Raw genomic sequence first — 16,602 nt, 5'->3', positions numbered from 1 at the left:
AGCTTGCATGCCTTGTGCCCATCAAATCGGCCGCGTTGCCTGAGGACTCGCCTTTGCTCAGCGCTTCCCAGCGGAGAGGTGACGCTGGTTTTCCTTGCTGCATCCCCATTGCTGGGTTGCTGCGCTGTGGGAACCCCCGCTTGAGGCTTCGTTTGGCTGCTGTCTGGGCTTTCTGCTTTTGGCTCAGAGGGGCTCAGAAGCTGAACCTACCTGTGCCCCTTGGAAAATCCCTTATTTTGGCTGCTGATCCCTTATTTTCGAGGCTGCTGGCCCCTTATTTTCAAATCTATAAGTTGACAGCTAAGTTCTGCATGCTGTGGGCCTCGGTTACTTATTGCAGTCTTTTCCCTTGCAGCTTGGCATCCCAAACTCAAGACTAAGGTACTTCTTGATCGCAAGGCTTCAGTCGGAGCGTTTTCCTTTTCAAGACCCTGGTAAGGTGAGGCTGTTTTCTCTGATCTTCACAATACCGCAGCTTAGCTCAGCGCAGTAGCCAAAGATAGGGAGGCATAAACCTGCTGCGATCTCCTCTCTAGGAGCCATTGTGGGAATGTTCAGGGAGGCAGAGAGAGGATATATTGTTTAATGATATCCTTCCTACCTTGCGTTAGCAAGTTCAATGTCTTAACAGAGTTTAAACATTCCCCTTTAAACGCACAGCGGTTTGCTTGTTGCAGTTTCGTCTGAACCTCTCTCTATAAGATTCTTGTTAAGATCCCTTCTTGTCCCTCTTAAAAAGAATATACATGACAATCTTATTAAAGCGAATATAAAAGTAGTTTACTCACATTCATTCAGTTCACAGTTGGAACTCTGAAGGCAGACTTAGGTTACAAAAGTATATATACATGTGGAACAGAGCTGTTCCGCCTGGTCTTTGGTTTGGACTCAGTCTGACCCTTATGTTTCCCTCCCCTTATGGTTTTGATCTATGGGCTACTTTTAAAATGAGGCTGCATTTTAAATTGCATTTTTACAATATGCAGAAAACAGTATGTGTTAATAGATCAGAAAGAGGAACTGAGGGAAATATAATTGATGGAATAATTTGTTATATGAAAATAGTCAATAAAAAATTAAATAATAAAAAAAAAGAAGTTCCACATTGGATCTCTAACTTCAAGGACTGCCTCTTTCCATATGAACCCAGACCCTGCAACCATCATCAGAGGCCTTTGTGTGCCTCCTCTACGGGAGGTCTGGAAGGTGACAACACGAGAACAGGGCCTTTTCCATAGCGGTTCCCCGTCTGTGGAATGCTCTCTCCAGGGAAGTCCGCCTGGCAGCTTCATTATACCAGGCAAAAACGTTCCTTTTTAACCAGTCCTTTGGTTCACCTGATCAACATCCCATTCCCTTTTAAAATCGCTCAGAATCGGAAAGCAGAGATCTTCCCGACAAAGAAAGATTGGCAGATTAAGTTGATGGAGTACAGCCAAGATGGATAATCTGACAGGGCAGATAAGAGATCAAATGAAACAAAAATTCAAAAATGATTGGAATATATTTAAACAGTATCTGAAAGTCCATTATGGAGAATTAAAATTTTTGACTGGTTTAGAATAACTCCTGTAAGGAAAAATATTAAAATATAGAGGAAAAGTAGGTTATCAAATATATAGATCTTTTTTTAGTTGAATGCCCACCATAACATAAGAGGACCCAAGTAAGACGAGGAGGAGGAGTCAAGGGCAAATGGAATACAAATGAATTAAATGATTGAGTACATATTTTTGTTTTCTTTATTATGTTTCAGAATCACATGCTTAGTAACAGGAAAGTTGAGATGTTACAAAGTGATTTCACGGATGTTTGTCAAAAGAAACTAAGAAAGATGAATTGCAAAAATAAAAATAAAAAAGATCACATAATCTGGAGTACAGTGGTACCTCGGGTTAAGTACTTAATTCGTTCCGGAGGTCCGTACTTAACCTGAAACTGTTCTTAACCTGAAGCACCACTTTAGCTAATGGAGCCTCCTGCTGCTGCTGCGCCGCCGGAGCACGATTTCTGTTCTCATCCTGAAGCAAAGTTCTTAACCTGAAGCACTATTTCTGGGTTAGCGGAGGCTGTAACCTGAAGTGTATGCAACCCAAGGTACCACTGTAGTTCAACAATGACAGTCAGGGAACTAGTGGGTTTTTACTTAAACCCAGAAGAGATAAAGGTAAAGGGACCCCTGACCATTAGGTCCAGTTGTGGCCGACTTTGGGGTTGCGGCGCTCATCTCGCTTTATTGGCCGAGGGAGCCGGCGTCCAGCTTCCGGGTCGTGTGGCCAGCATGACTAAGCCGCTTCTGGCGAACCAGAGCAGTGCACGGAAACGCCATTTACCTTCCCGCTGGAGCGGTACCTATTTATCTACTTGCACTTTGACATGCTTTTGAACTGCTAGGTTGGCAGGAGCAGGGACCACAGCGCTACCCGCGTCCCTCCAGAAGAGATAAAACTTCCTTAATTTGCTTGCATGTTTTTGTTTCATGTTCAGATCCTGACAGATTTCCCAAGCCAGGAGCCAGCGAGTTCAGAGACGTCCAGATTTCCTGCAGCCTCGGCCAAGCACAGCGCCCCAAAGGCTGCAAAAGACCCAGACTCTGGTTATGACAATGATGGCAGAAAACGCTCACAGGACGTCATTTTCAAGCTTGAAACAGGTTTCCAAACCTTTTTTTTGTGAATTCACTATTAGAAACTGTACCTTTGAGTCCTCAATCCTTTATTACTGCTCTTTGTTTTACCTGGGTCGAGCTAGGATTATAATACTTCAGAATTCTGGGGGGGTTCTACCCCCTATTTTTGAATTTTTGTCATTTAAAGTTTACGATTTTTCTATTTCCTTCTGAGGAAAGTGAAACGAGGTTTGTAGTCGGCGTCCCGTTAAGGCTTTGTTCAATGTTAGATTTTTCTAATTTTTTCCCTTAAGCTTTTTGATTTTTTATTATTTAGTTTATAATACTTTATTATAATACTTCTGAATTTTGGGGGTGTTCCACCCTTTTTTTTTTTGGAATTTTGGTCATTTAAAGTTTATGATTTTTCTATTTCCTTCTGAGGAAACTGAATAGTTCAGTGAAAATGAGGTTTGTAGCCGGCATCCTATTAATAGGCTTTGTTCAATTTTAGGTTTTCTAAATTTTTTCCCTTCAGCTTTTTGATTTTTTATTATTTAGTTTATTTCCGCAAGATAATATTTCTAGTTGATTACTTCTCGGTTCAGGGATTTTTCACGGTATTTCATTTGTTTTGTGCAATTGAAGGAAATAAGCAGTTATCCTATCTTTAAAAGACATCTGAAGGCAGCCCTGTTTAGGGAAGTTTTTCATATCTAATGCTGTGTTGTTTTTAACATTTGATTGGGAGCCGCCCAGAGTGGCTGGGGAGACTCAGCCAGATGGACAGGGTATAAATAATAAATTATTATTATTATTATTATTATTATTATTATTATTGAAACAGCGGAACAGCTGGAAAGGAAACAGCAAGTGGACAGTGACCTCTCTGTGCAAATGCTAAAAGCGTATCTCCAAGATGACGACGAAGAAATGAATCAGTACCTCCTGCCAGCGAAGTTCTTACTGCGTTACGCTTTCCTTCTAGACATCGTCACCCCCTCTTGCAGAAGATCGACGTGCTTCACGAAAGGGTAAGTGTCTCTTGAAATTACGAGTTGATGCCGTTTCCCAAACTTGGGTCTCCAACTGTTTTTGGACTACAACTCCCATCATCCGTAGCTAGCAGGACCAGCGGTCAGGGATGATGGGAACTGTAGTCCAAAAGAGCTGGAGACCCAAGTTTGGGAAACACTGAGTTGGGGGAATATTATCAGAATATTAAAGGTTTTGACCTTTAAAGCCCTATGCAGCCTAGGACCCAAGTACCTACGGGACCGCCTCTCCTGGTATGCCCCGCGGAGGACCTTAAGGTCCACAAATGACAACACTTTGGAGGTCCCAAGTCGCAAGGTGGTTTGATTGGCCTCAACTAGGGCCAGGGCCTTTTCAGTACTGGCCCCGACTTGGTGGAACGGCTCTGTCCCAAGAGACCAGGGCCCTGCGGGACTTGACATCTTTCTGCAGGGCCTGCAAGACAGAGCTGTTCCGCCTGGCCTTTGGTTTGGACTCAGTCTGACCCTTATGTTTCCCTCCCCTTATGGTCTTGATTTATCAGCTATTTTAAAATGAGGCTGCATTTTAAATTGCATTTTAAATGCAAAATGTTTTTACTGTGATTTTATTGGTGTTAGCCGCCCTGAGCCCGGGGTATAAATAAAATTTATTATTATTTTTATTTATTATAATTATGTCAGAATACAATATTTTCTTTGTTGTTTTTTTTTGAAAATATTTTTTATTAACAGGCCAATCACATCACATTGTTCAAATCACATTAGTTCCAAATTATACAGCCAAATTTTAATTTTTTTTTTTTAGGGTACCCATACATCAAGCTCGGCACGAGTCCAAAGTTCCGGATAACTCCAGGCATCACTTATTTTACTGCTTTAATTAGACAGTTCTATCCAGTTCGATCCGAATAGTCCTTTATTACTTTCTTTTTCATCTTCTTGTTATCATATATTCCTTTCTTTGCGATCTCTGATGATTCTCACAAGCAGACTGAAAACTGACGTCTCTGTGTGGGTTTTGTACTCTTCAAAAACCAGGGACAGCCTCTGTTCAGTTCTTCCATAAACAAAATTAAATTTTGGTCTGCCCTTTGTTTTTTCTCCGGCTAGCCAAATAAATCAGATAGATCAGGGGGCTCTGTCAGGTCAAACTTGCATTCCAGTACTCCTTCTCTTTCAAACAGTCCTGATTCTCCTCCCCCTGTCCTTCTTTCTCCGGCAAGCCTGTCTTGGTGAGATGCCATTTTTTAACTGTGTCATAAAAATTTTCCTCTTTCTCACCGTAGTCTTCTCTCCTGTTGTAATCCGTTCCCACACAGTTCTTAAAGTCCTGCTTATGATTAATAAAAACGCGACAATCTTATTTCTTTCTGGGGTGAGGGGTTATTTTATCACATTATGCAAAGAGGAAAAAAGGGTATTTTCCCCCACCCCACCCTTCGTTCCAAACATACAGTCTCGTAGTGTACAATATTTTTCTTTGTAGCTTTCTTTTTTAAAAGCTAGCCAATAAACCAGACTCTTCTGGAACACACTCTTCCTAACTGCATTCTTCTGCTGTCTCCTTGGTTGCTGTGCAGCACACCCCCTCTGGTGTCACATTTTGTTAAGAGTGGAATGTCATCAGAACCATTCCTAACTTAAAAAAAAGGTTTTTGTTTATATTTTTCAAGTTTATACATTTCATTAGTTTGACAATCAATTTCACATTTCCAAATTTGACTTCCTTCCCCGTCTTTCTGTGGTTCCTTACATTTTTTCTTCTGCATATCCAGAGTCATTTAATTTGCTCATTTTATTATCTGCTTTATATATATACTGTTATATTATTATTATTATTATTATTAAGAGCAGACTAGGCTGTGAGAACACCCAGCCCCAAAGAAGGCTCACAATGTTGAATGGCTTTCAAATAAACTGAGCTACCCCGAGAGCAAAACGACGCTATTGGGTTGTCATTTCTTGGCAAAATCATTTGTTAATGCACTTTATGTGGTTTATAAAAGACGGACGATGCCTTATGCGGCGTAATGTACCTAGTCCTCATTAAACTGCCACTGAGTCTCAGCTCGTTAGGTATCATGAATGTCAACGAAATTATGACTTTTTCTAGTCAAGTATCAAGAGGGCTTCCAAACAGCAGCTTCCAACAGGCAGTTGGAGGATGGATGGCGGCTAACAGACTGAGGTTGAATCCTGACAAGACAGAAGTAGTTTTGGGGGGACAGGGGGCGGGCTGGTGTGGAGGACTCCCTGGTCCTGAATGGGGCAACTGTGCCCCTGAAGGACCAGGTGCGCAGCCTGGGAGTCATTCTGGACTCACAGGTGTCCATGGAGGCGCAGGGCAATTCTGTGTCCAGGGCGGCTGTCTCCCAGCTCCATCTGGTACGCAGGATGAGACCCTCCCTGCCCGCAGACTGTCTCGCCAGAGTGGTGCATGCTCTAGTTATCTCCTGCTTGGACTACTGCAATGCGCTCTATGTGGGGCTACCTTTGAAGGTGACCCAGAAACCGCAATTAATCCAGAATGCGGCAGCTAGACTGGTGACTGGGAGCAGCCGCTGGGACCATATAACACCGGTCCTGAGAGATCTGCATTGGCTCCCAGTACGTTTCCAAGTACAATTCAAAGTGTTGGTGCTGAACTTTAAAGCCCTAAATGGCCTCGGTCCAGTAGACCTGAAGGAGCGTCTCCACCCCCATCCTTCTGCCCGGACACTGAGGTCCAGCTCCGAGGGCCTTCTGGCGGTTCTCTCATTGCAAGAAGTGAGGTTACAGGGAACCAGGCAGAGGGCCTTCTCGGTAGTGGCACCCGCCCTGTGGAACGCCCTCCCACCAGATGTCAAAGAGATAAACAACTACTTGACATTCTGAAGACATCTGAAGGCAGCCCTGTTTAGGGAAGTTTTTAATGTGTGACATCTTAGTGTATTTTTGGTTTCTGTGGAAGCCGCCCAGAGTGGGTGGGGAAACCCAGCCAGATGGGCGGGGGACAAATAATAAAGTATTATTATTATTATTATTATTATTATTATTATTATTATTGCTCAGCGAGGTTGGTAGCTCTATCAAACTGCTTTTCGAGACTTTGTAGAATGGAAGTCTGAAAGGGAGAACATGGCAGACGGCATGAGATTCCTGGCTCTGGAGTGTAAATAGGGCAACCTGCGAATAAAATCCTATTTAGATTGAATGCATTGTATGGTCTTCTGCTTTTAAAGTTCAGACTGGCTAATTTTCCACACACAGAGAGATTGGCTGCATTCGATCATAATGTTTTGTGCAGATTCTTTCGCAAGTTCTGCTTTCTTAACCTCTGCACTCCATCAACTCTGGTAATCTCACCAGAATCTTAATATCTTGCTCAATTGATTTTTTTTTCGAAAGGTATGGTCACTATATAGAAGGAACTGGCTCCGTGTTGCAGACAGCAGAGGATATTCAGGTAAAGTGGTTTTATTTATATGTCCCTTGATTAATTTTGAGGTGTATTTAGGTGTGTTTTCAGAGCTTTCCTCCAGATGTATAAGCAGCAAAACACTTTGCAGAAATCAACCTGGAATCCCATATTTAATCAAATGCAGATATGGGTATGTGCCATCAAAAAGAGAAACCTTTTCAATGTATGGAGTGCAGAAAGCGTCAGTGAATATGGAAAACTTAGTGTACATCAACGAACTCACACCGGGGAGAAACCCTATAAATGTATGGATTGTGGAAAGAGCTTCAGCAAGAGTGGAATGCTTAGAAATCATCAGCTGACTCTTACAGGGGGAGAAACCATATAAATGTTTGCAGTGTGGAAAGAGCTTAATTCGTAGTGGGAAACTCACTGTGCATCAACAAAGTCACACTGGGGAGAAACCATTTAAATGTATGGATTGTGGGAAGGGTCTCAGTGAGAGAGGAGCTCTTAGAAAACACCAACGAACTCACACGGGGAGAAACCATTTAAATGTTATCATGCTTACAATTGTATTTTATTCTCTTGTTAATTATGCTGTTTTAAAGGTGTATTTTATATTTGACTTCACTTAGCAATGTTTGTTTAAAATTATTATTTTTTGCTAACTTTGTGTTATATATGTATTCTGCAGTTTACCTCCTTTGTAATGTCTTATTTTGAAATCTTTTAAGGCAATATTTTAGTTCCCTGTTAATTATGTTGCTTTGACTATATACTTTGTATTTTCCCCCCAGAAATGTTTGATTCTGGATTGTTTTACTGATGTTTTCATATGCTGCAAACTGCTTTGAGATTTTTCTTAGAATATAAAGCAGAATAGAAATGAAATGAAAAATAAATAATAATAATAATAATAATAGCTTGCCCCTTACATTCCTGGTTCCTTGTGGGTGCCTGAAGGAAAACCTGCTTCTTGGACCATCTCTTCCTTCGCATTTTGGAACCCAAAATCTGATGGGCCTGTGGCAATTAAAGTTTCAACTCAGCTCCCCTAAAGGCTTCTTCAGGGAGTGTTGTGGCAAACATGGTATGCAATCAATTGCTAAAGGAGAAATGCATAGGAATTCTGTAAAGCGATTGGTTAACTTGTTAACTTTTGCGTTTTCCCACAGCTGGAATCGGTGTTCAAATCCATTGAGGGTTTGTCGGAAGACGAGAAGCTTACAAAGCTGTCGACGCTTAAACTGCGGTACTTTACGCCAAGAGAAATAGCAAATCTGCAGGGATTTCCTCCTGAATTTGGTATGTGCCCGGTTAAACTACTACTGCAAATGCTAATTGTTGAATAGTGGAAAAGATGGACGAAGGACACAACTCTGTTGGATTCAAAGCTCTTTATTGCAGCAGTTAGAACTGCTTCTGGAATCAGACCAACTGCAGCCTAGCTGGCTGCTTTATATAATACTAAGTAACTTGAAACAGGGGGACGCGGGTGGCGCTGTGGGTTAAACCACAGAGCCTAGGACTTGCCAATCAGAAGGTCGGCGGTTCAAATCCCCGCGACGGGGTGAGCTCCCATCGCTCGGTCCCTGCTCCTGCCAACCTAGCAGTTCGAAAGCACCTCAAAGTGCAAGTAGATAAATAGGTACCGCTCTGGCGGGAAGGTAAACGGCGTTTCCATGCGCTGCTCTGGTTCGCCAGAAGCGGCTTAGTCGTGCTGGCCACACGACCCAGAAGCTGTACGCCGGCTCCCTTGGCCAATAAAGCAAGATGAGCGCCACAACCTCAGAGTCGGCCATGACTGGACCTAATTGTCAGGGGTCCCTTTACCTAACCTGAAACAGTAACAACTCACAACTAGCTAACCAATCAGGACCAACAGTTTTCAATCCTTCATTTACATACTGGTGGCCCTGAGTGAGAACTGCCACTAATCTTAATACATAACACTAATAGTAATAATAATAATAGCCCATCTATAAAACAAACTGGACCCATTTTTGGATTATTTTGGGTGGAATTCAAAGTACCAAGGGCCCCATCAGTGCAAACATTCTTCCTAGCCTTGTGAAATGATCTCCCCTTTCCTTCTAACCTGTCCTGTCCCTGAGCCCCCAGTCTTGGCAGCGTGTGGGGTGGAAGAACTGGCTCCCACTAGTGTAACTATATCCCCATCAATCTTTATTACGGTCCAGAGACCCAACAAATCGTTACAAAGCAATGCACAATTCAGACAGCCTACCTCCAGGTTAAACAAGCATTTTGTTCGGAATATAGGGATCATTGGTTCTTGCAACCACTGATAAAAACTTTGCCACTGCTAATGTTCTGGCGTTTGTCTGGTCTTCCAATAGGAACCTGACATAGTGAGCCTCTGATTTTCCCGGAAAAGGTACCAGCAAGGGTAATAACAGATCAACCCTGTTGGTGGAAGGTCAAAATGGCGTCGTTAGTGGTAGCGTCAACTTGAGCTCCGCATCAGTTGATGTGGTTTTTATTATTTTTATCAGTCTTTCATTAGCTTTTATCAGCCGCAGTATTTTATCTCTGTCATTTGGCAGCTTTTATATTCATGGCCACTGGTCCCATCACCTTCTGGCAAATAGAAGGGGAAGAAATGGAGGCAGTGAGAGATTTTACTTTCTTGGGCTCCAAGATCACTGCAGATGGTGACAGCAGCCACAAAATTAAAAGACGCCTGCTTCTTGGGAGAAAAGCAATGACAAACCTAGACAGCATCTTAAAAAGTAGAGACATCACCTTGCCAACAAAGGTCCGTATAGTAAAAGCTATGATTTTGTGATGTATGGCAGTGAAAGCTGGACCATAAAGAAGGCTGATCGCCGAAGAATGGATGCTTTTGAATTCTGGTGCTGGAGGAGACTCTTGAGAGTCCCATGGACTGCAAGAAGATCAAACCTCTCCATTCTGAAGGAAATCAGCCCTGACTGCTCACTGGAAAGACAGATCCTGAAGCTGAGGCTCCAAGACTTTGGCCGCCTCATGAGAAGAGAAGACTCCCTGGAAAAGACCCTGATGCTGGGAAAGATGGAGGGCACAAGGAGAAGGGGGCGACAGAGGACGAGATGGTTGGACAGTGTTCTGGAAGCTACCAGCATGAGTTTGACCAAACTGCGGGAGGCAGTGGAAGACAGGAGTGCCTGGCGTGCTCTGGTCCAGGGGGTCACGAAGAGGTGGACACGACTAAACAACAACAATCAGCTGCAGTATTTTATCTCTGTCATTTGGCAGCTATTATATTCACAAAGCTTGAGTTAAGGGCTTGTGTTAAAGGTCTTAGAGAAAGTCTTGGAAAGTCCCGGAGAAAGCCTTAATTAGCTCCAGCTCAACTAAACCTACCAACTACTTATCAGCAAGAGTGGAGATTAAACACCCTATTCGTGGGAGGATGCCCAGCTTCCTGATTTACAGCAGAAATTAGTAGCAGCTCTATCTCTGGGGAAATGTCTAGGAAAAAGAAGCGACCGGCCTCATCTCCACTAGTGAGCCCACAGCAGAAGAGCAAGCAGAGTAAAATGGACGATTTTGTTACTATATAGAGCCAGTGTGGCATAGTGGTTAAGAGCGGTGGACTCGTAATCTGGGGAACTGGGTTCGCTTCCCCGCTCCTCCACCTGCAGCTGCTGGGTGACCTTGGGCTAGTCACACTTCTCCGAAGTCTCTCAGCCCCATTCACCTCACAGAGTGTTTGTTGTGGGGGAGGAAGGGAAAGGAGAATTTTAGCCGCTTTGAGACTCCTGAAGGGGAGTGAAAGGCAGGATATCAAATCCAAACTCTTTTATATAGTTGAATCTGGCCCTCAGCCTGTTGTTGTCCGTCCTTCAGAAATTTGGATACTGTAGATTTTACTACTGTTACCATGAGGACAGGACTCTGGAGCAGTTATTCAGAGCCCCACTCAGCAATATGAGCAAGACAGAAACCTAAATTCTTAGTGAGTGCTGATCTTATGCTATTTGATGTAAAGGTAAAGGGACCCCTGACCATTAGGTCCAGTCGTGGCCGACTCTGGGGTTGTGGTGCTCATCTCGCTTTATTGGTCGAGGGAGCCGGCGTACAGCTTCCGGGTCATGTGGCCAGCCTGACTAAGCCGCTTCTGGCGAACCAGAGCAGCGCACGGAACCACCGTTTACCTTCCCACCGGAGTGGTACCTATTTATCTACTTGCACTTTGACGTGCTTTCAAACTGCTAGGTTGACAGGAGCAGGGACCGAGCAACGGGAGCTCACCCCGTTGCGGGGATTCAAACCACCGACCTTCTGATCGGCAAGTCCTAGGCTCTGTGGTTTAACCCACAGCGCTACCCCTGTCACTATTTGATGTACCTGTTAGTAATTCTTCATCAGCATATGAATGGTCCCATCTAAACAGTTTGTCATCCAGAAAAACTGTTCTGGTCAAGTCTGTGTTCAGGGCAGCTGTCCACCAGCTCCATCTGGTATGCAGGCTGAGACCCTCCCTGCCCACAGTCTGTCTCGCCAGAGTGGTGCATGCTCTGGTTATCTCCCGGCTTGGACTACTGCCAAGCGCTCTACGTGGGGCTAACCTTTGAAGGTGACCCGGAAACTACAACTAATCCAGAATGTGGCAGCTAGACTGGGGACTGAGAGCGGCCGCCGAGATCACATAACACCAGTCCTGAAAGATATTCACTGGCTCCCAGTATGTTTCCAAGCACAATTCAAAGTGTTGGTGCTGACCTTTAAAGCCCTAAATGGCCTCGGTCCTGTACACCTGCAGGAGTGTCTCCATCCCCATCGTTCTGCCCGGACGCTGAGGTCCAGCTCCGAGGGCCTTCTGGCGTTGCCCTCCCTGCGAGAAATAAAACTACAGGGAACCAGGCAGAGGGCCTTCTTGGTAGTGGCGCCCTTCCTGTGGAACGCCCTCCCATCAAATGTCAAAGAAATAAACAACTACCAGACTTTTAGAAGACATCTGAAGGCAGCCCTGTTTAGGGAAGCTTTTAATGTTTAACATAGTATTGTATTTTAATATTCTGTTGGGAGCAGCCAAGAGTGGCTGCGAAAACCCATGCAGATGGGCGGGGTATAAATAAAAAATTATTATTATTATTCTACATTTTCAGATCATCCATTATCGCAGAGTTATAAGATTGTGACTGTTGAAAGGCATGTTTGCCTCTTTCAATACAGATGGACTATATTGTCTTATTTTGTTCATGCAACAGTGATAAACAGTCACAGAAAATAAAAGTCTAAGAATTGCTATGCTTGGAGCTTCTATTATCGCACGATTACAGGATTGGGACTACTGAAAGGCTTGTTTGCCTCTGTGATATTGACTGACTACCTTCTCTAATTTTGTTCATACAATATTGGTTTATTTTATTCGTATCTCCATCATATATTCTCTGTTTAAGAACTGGGAAATAATACAGGTTTGATATTTATTATTAAGAGCATTATTTGCCACGTGTTGCCTGTTACTGCTTAAAGAAACATAAATGGGAGCAGGGCTTGTTTATCACATGTTGAAGTTTAGTGAAATAATACACATTCCCGTTCAAATTGGTGGAGGTGGACAGTAAGACTATCAAGTCCCGAATCTGAAATGGGACAAGCCGCATTCATGGTATTGCAAGATTTACAGAATTGGCTCCAGCAGAGCAATCAGTTTTGGGATTTATTTCTTTTCGTAAAGTGCTTTAGGAGTTTTGTTCACAATCAAGCCCGTATATACGTTTTGTCAAATAAAATAAAAGTCTCCGAAACAAGAGGGCAAGAGACTCCGGCTGCTGTTTCCAAATTGGATCAAACGCGGAGGAAAATGACTCCAAATTTGGCAAACCTCTCCTTTGCCAAGCAGGACAAAGCAAGACAAGCTGTGCCCTAAAAATGGGAATATTTGGGAGAAAGCCACTTTTCAGCATAGCAGATACTACTGCTAGACCAGGGGTCTGCAACCTTTAAGACAAAAAGAGCCACTTGGACCCGTTTCCGAAGAAAAAACAACTGGGAGCCGCAAAACTCGTCATTATAAAAATAACTTTTTTGTCACTTTTTATTATTTCTTTGTTTGACCCCTCAGAATTACTCCTCCTCATAGAAATAAACGTTAAATTAACAAGTTACCTTTTTGTGTGTGTGTGTTCTTCACTCCCCTTCAAAACAGTGACCAGCGTACATGCCCCCTTTCAGTGCAGTGACCAGCGTACATGCCCCTTACAATGTAGTGGGCGGGCGGGAAAGTGACTAACGCACGCACCGCCCCATGCGACGTCACAGCCAGTACAGCGCCCGCCGGGGCGCACAATGCGCTTCCTCCCCTCACTAGTATCCGCCCAGGAGCCGCGGCAAAGGTGTAAAAGAGCCACATGCGGCTCCGGAGCCACGGGTTGCCGACCCCTGTGCTAGACAGTTAAAGTCGAGAAGCATTGTGAGCCTAATTGTAGTACCTGCCAGATTCCCATCTTTTCATTAATCAGGTCCTGTAGAGATTATGTGCACCAGGTATTAAGACACCAGGAATTCCAAAACGTAGAGACGGTCACAGCAGTAGAAGGTCCATTCCAAGTAAAATAATGCAGTGCATTTTATACATGTTGAATCAGGAGAAAGTTTGACTGATGTACCTCCAAATACAAATGTATAGAACTTCACTGCTAGAAATATGAACTCCTCGTGCTTGGAACTGAGAAAATTCCTACGATGGAGGGAACTTGCATTCGCTTTTTAAAAAAATTATCTGTTGTTTTTGCTTCTAATAGGTTTTCCTGACAAAGTAACCACAAAGCAACGTTACCGCCTGCTGGGAAACAGCCTCAATGTACACGTGGTTTCTAAATTAATCTCGATTCTGGTCGGGTAACGTCGGAACGGGATCAAGGGGAACTGACCAGCAGACATCCTGCTACATCAAAAGATGGATTGCTTCTTTGGAAAAACGCTCCGCATGGGTAGTTGCTAATGTATAACATCATGATAACCTCAGGGATTTGCAATCTTCAAATGAATATTTAGCCCTTAGTTTGCACGACCTCCGAAATCGCATCTTCGATCAGGACGCCAAGCAAGAACATCCATTATTGCTGCCTGCTATTCTATTTGGTACCTGCAAATTAAGGTCAACCATTCAAGGCCCCATTACCTAGAGACCCTGAATTTGAATAATGGTTCTAACAGATGCGCCTCATCTGTAAGGTTACCAGTTTTTTTTTCAATTTTTTTACCTCTTTCTTTTTTCCTTTCTCCTCCTGTGGTAAGGCTGCATTTTAATGTTTTAACGTTGCATTTTAATCTTGTTTTTAAGCTGTATTCATTCAACTTGCTTTTATTATTGGTTGTTAGCCGCCCTGAGCCCGGCCTTGGCTGGGGAGGGCAGGGTATAAATAAAATTTATTATTATTATTATTAAGGAATCCGGGGGCACTTTTCAACTTCAGTAGGAATGATAGGATTTTGTCAGGGGACTGATTTGTAAATCCGGGGACTGTCTCCGGGAAAAGGGGATGTCTGGTATGGAACAAAAATGCATTTGTGGAGGCAATTGGTTCAAGGATATCATGAATTATCTGCTGAATTGCCCGTGTTACGGAAATTACGGAGAGGGGCACATCTTTAAAGTTGTTAAATGTTACAAATATTATGCATAAATGCATCCTTTCGACTTGACAGCTCAGGGAAGTTACCTAGCTTTAAAAATAATATAAAATCAACTCCTTTGACAGTTTCCTCCATTCCAAAGCTATTTTCCCCTTGAAAAGGGACTCCGGGAAGTGCCCAGAGGTGGCAATTGCTGAGTTGATTGTTGGCCAAGGAAAGCCTAATCCCATCACCAGACTTGCCAAGGGGTTTAGACATGCAAAGGAACTTCTATTGTACTTTGGGTGGTGGAACTTCAGAGGTGTTTGCCTATGCTAATCTTACACCTGGGTCTTGCCCTGACACGTCTGCTTATGCTAATCTTGTACCAAGGACTTGTCTGGACATGTTTGCCATGTAGCAAGGATGCTGTACGAACTGTATTCTGGGATGTGGTGGGAAAGTTTTAAAAGTCCTTGTCACCCCATCCTCGGGGTTCAAAATTCCTCCTTGAACCTGTTGCGCAATAAACTTTGGTCTACAGCTGTTTGCTCCGGTTGGCTGGACTCCTTCCTTTATTCCGCAGGGACCCGCGGGCTCTGCCCGACCAGCTGGGTGACTGAGCAGCCTCGCACCTAGATTTTTCCGTAACACCCATTTTATACCACACCCAGAGAATTTTTTTTATCGTCTGTTAACTGTTTCTCATGGGACGTGGGTGGCGCTGTGGGTAAAACCTCAGCGCCTAGGACTTGCCGATCGTATGGTCGGCGGTTCGAATCCTCGCGACGGGGTGAGCTCCCGTTGCTCGGTCCCTGCTCCTGCCCACCTAGCAGTTTGAAAGCACGTCAGAGTGCAAGTAGATAAATAGGTACCACTCCAGTGGGAAGGTAAACGGCGTTTCCATGCGCTGCGCTGGTGCCGGTTCGCCAGAGCAGCTTCGTCACGCTGGCCACGTGACCCGGAAGTGTCTTCCGACAGCGCTGGCCCCCGGCCTCTTAAGTGAGATGGGCGCACAACCCTAGAGTCGGACACGACTGGCCCGTACGGGCAGGGGTACCTTTACCTAACTTTCTCAGGCCGATCCCCCCCAGGAAGTGACACACTCTTGCTGATAAAGATCTGAAAGTTACACACCTGGTGGACAAGTTTGCACTGGCAGCTGTTACGGAAAGGGGGGGAGCATGTCTTCTTCACCTTCTTCTTTGCTACAATATATCCATTTATTCCCAGTTGTCAATGTCAAAAGGGACTAAAATCTATAAAATCCATAGAAAATCAACGTGCCAATTTGCTCAATTTCTCTAGGACTCTATGACACCTCCCCTGTCCTCCATAATCCCTCAAGTAAGGTGCTCTGCCAAGCCTTCCCTCCGGGCAATGCCAGGTGGCAGACTATGCATACATGGACCATTGTCTTCCCATCACCGGCACTCAGGAAGCGCTTATCTGCGCATATCTCCAGCTCTGCATATTCCCCCCTCCCTCCTCCATATGTTAATCCGGTGTAACCCAACCTCTCCTTAATGTATTCATGATGTAACTGGGATGTATTTTGCACTGTATTCTGGGACATGGGGGGAGTTTCAAAAGTTCATGTCACCCCTTTCTCGCTGTTCAATCTCGCCTTGAACCTGTTGCGCAATAAACCTTGGATCTCCGCATCTTGCTCCTGTCTCCGGCTGAGCTCATTTTCTTCCGCAGGGACCCACGGACTTAGTCCGATGAGCTGGGTGGCAGAGTAGCCCCGCACCCAGATTTTAGCCGTAACACAGCTAAAAAGCTTTGTTCCTGCTTTATCGTTGTTTGTTTGTTTTAAGCCAGGCAGCACCCATGGGTCTCAAACTGCTGGAAGCGATTTGGGGATCTATGCAATGCTTTGGTCAATGGAACCGCTGGGCTGAACTGGCTCGTCTGTTCCTGCTTTGTTAATGTATTCTAATTTTAAAACTATGCTGTAAAAAATAGACTAAATTAGACGAAATGACTAAACAACAACAGACTACGGG

At 44.1% G+C, this 16,602-nt stretch overlaps 1 protein-coding gene across 2 annotated transcripts in view; it reads left to right on the top strand.

Annotated features, from left to right (window-relative positions):
* The window catches only part of LOC128423854 (tRNA (cytosine(38)-C(5))-methyltransferase-like), a 73,220-nt gene that overhangs the window by 17,836 nt on the left and 38,782 nt on the right, over positions 1-16,602 (top strand). The window contains exons 7-12 of one of the 2 annotated variants that reach the window (XM_053409398.1): positions 356-439; positions 2,488-2,653; positions 3,456-3,642; positions 7,012-7,069; positions 8,203-8,332; positions 13,780-14,197. The exons of the other annotated variant lie outside the window; for it this stretch is intronic. Coding sequence (XP_053265373.1) covers positions 356-439; positions 2,488-2,653; positions 3,456-3,642; positions 7,012-7,069; positions 8,203-8,332; positions 13,780-13,880 — 726 coding nt within the window. The 3' untranslated portion in view covers positions 13,881-14,197. Of the gene's footprint in view, positions 1-355; positions 440-2,487; positions 2,654-3,455; positions 3,643-7,011; positions 7,070-8,202; positions 8,333-13,779; positions 14,198-16,602 lie in introns of those variants that run through there. 2 annotated transcript variants of the gene reach the window in all.

Source organism: Podarcis raffonei, chromosome 12 (assembly GCF_027172205.1).
Source record: "Podarcis raffonei isolate rPodRaf1 chromosome 12, rPodRaf1.pri, whole genome shotgun sequence".
In the NCBI taxonomy this organism is placed as follows: domain Eukaryota; kingdom Metazoa; phylum Chordata; class Lepidosauria; order Squamata; family Lacertidae; genus Podarcis; species Podarcis raffonei.
This window is presented reverse-complemented; position numbering and strand designations above follow the sequence as displayed.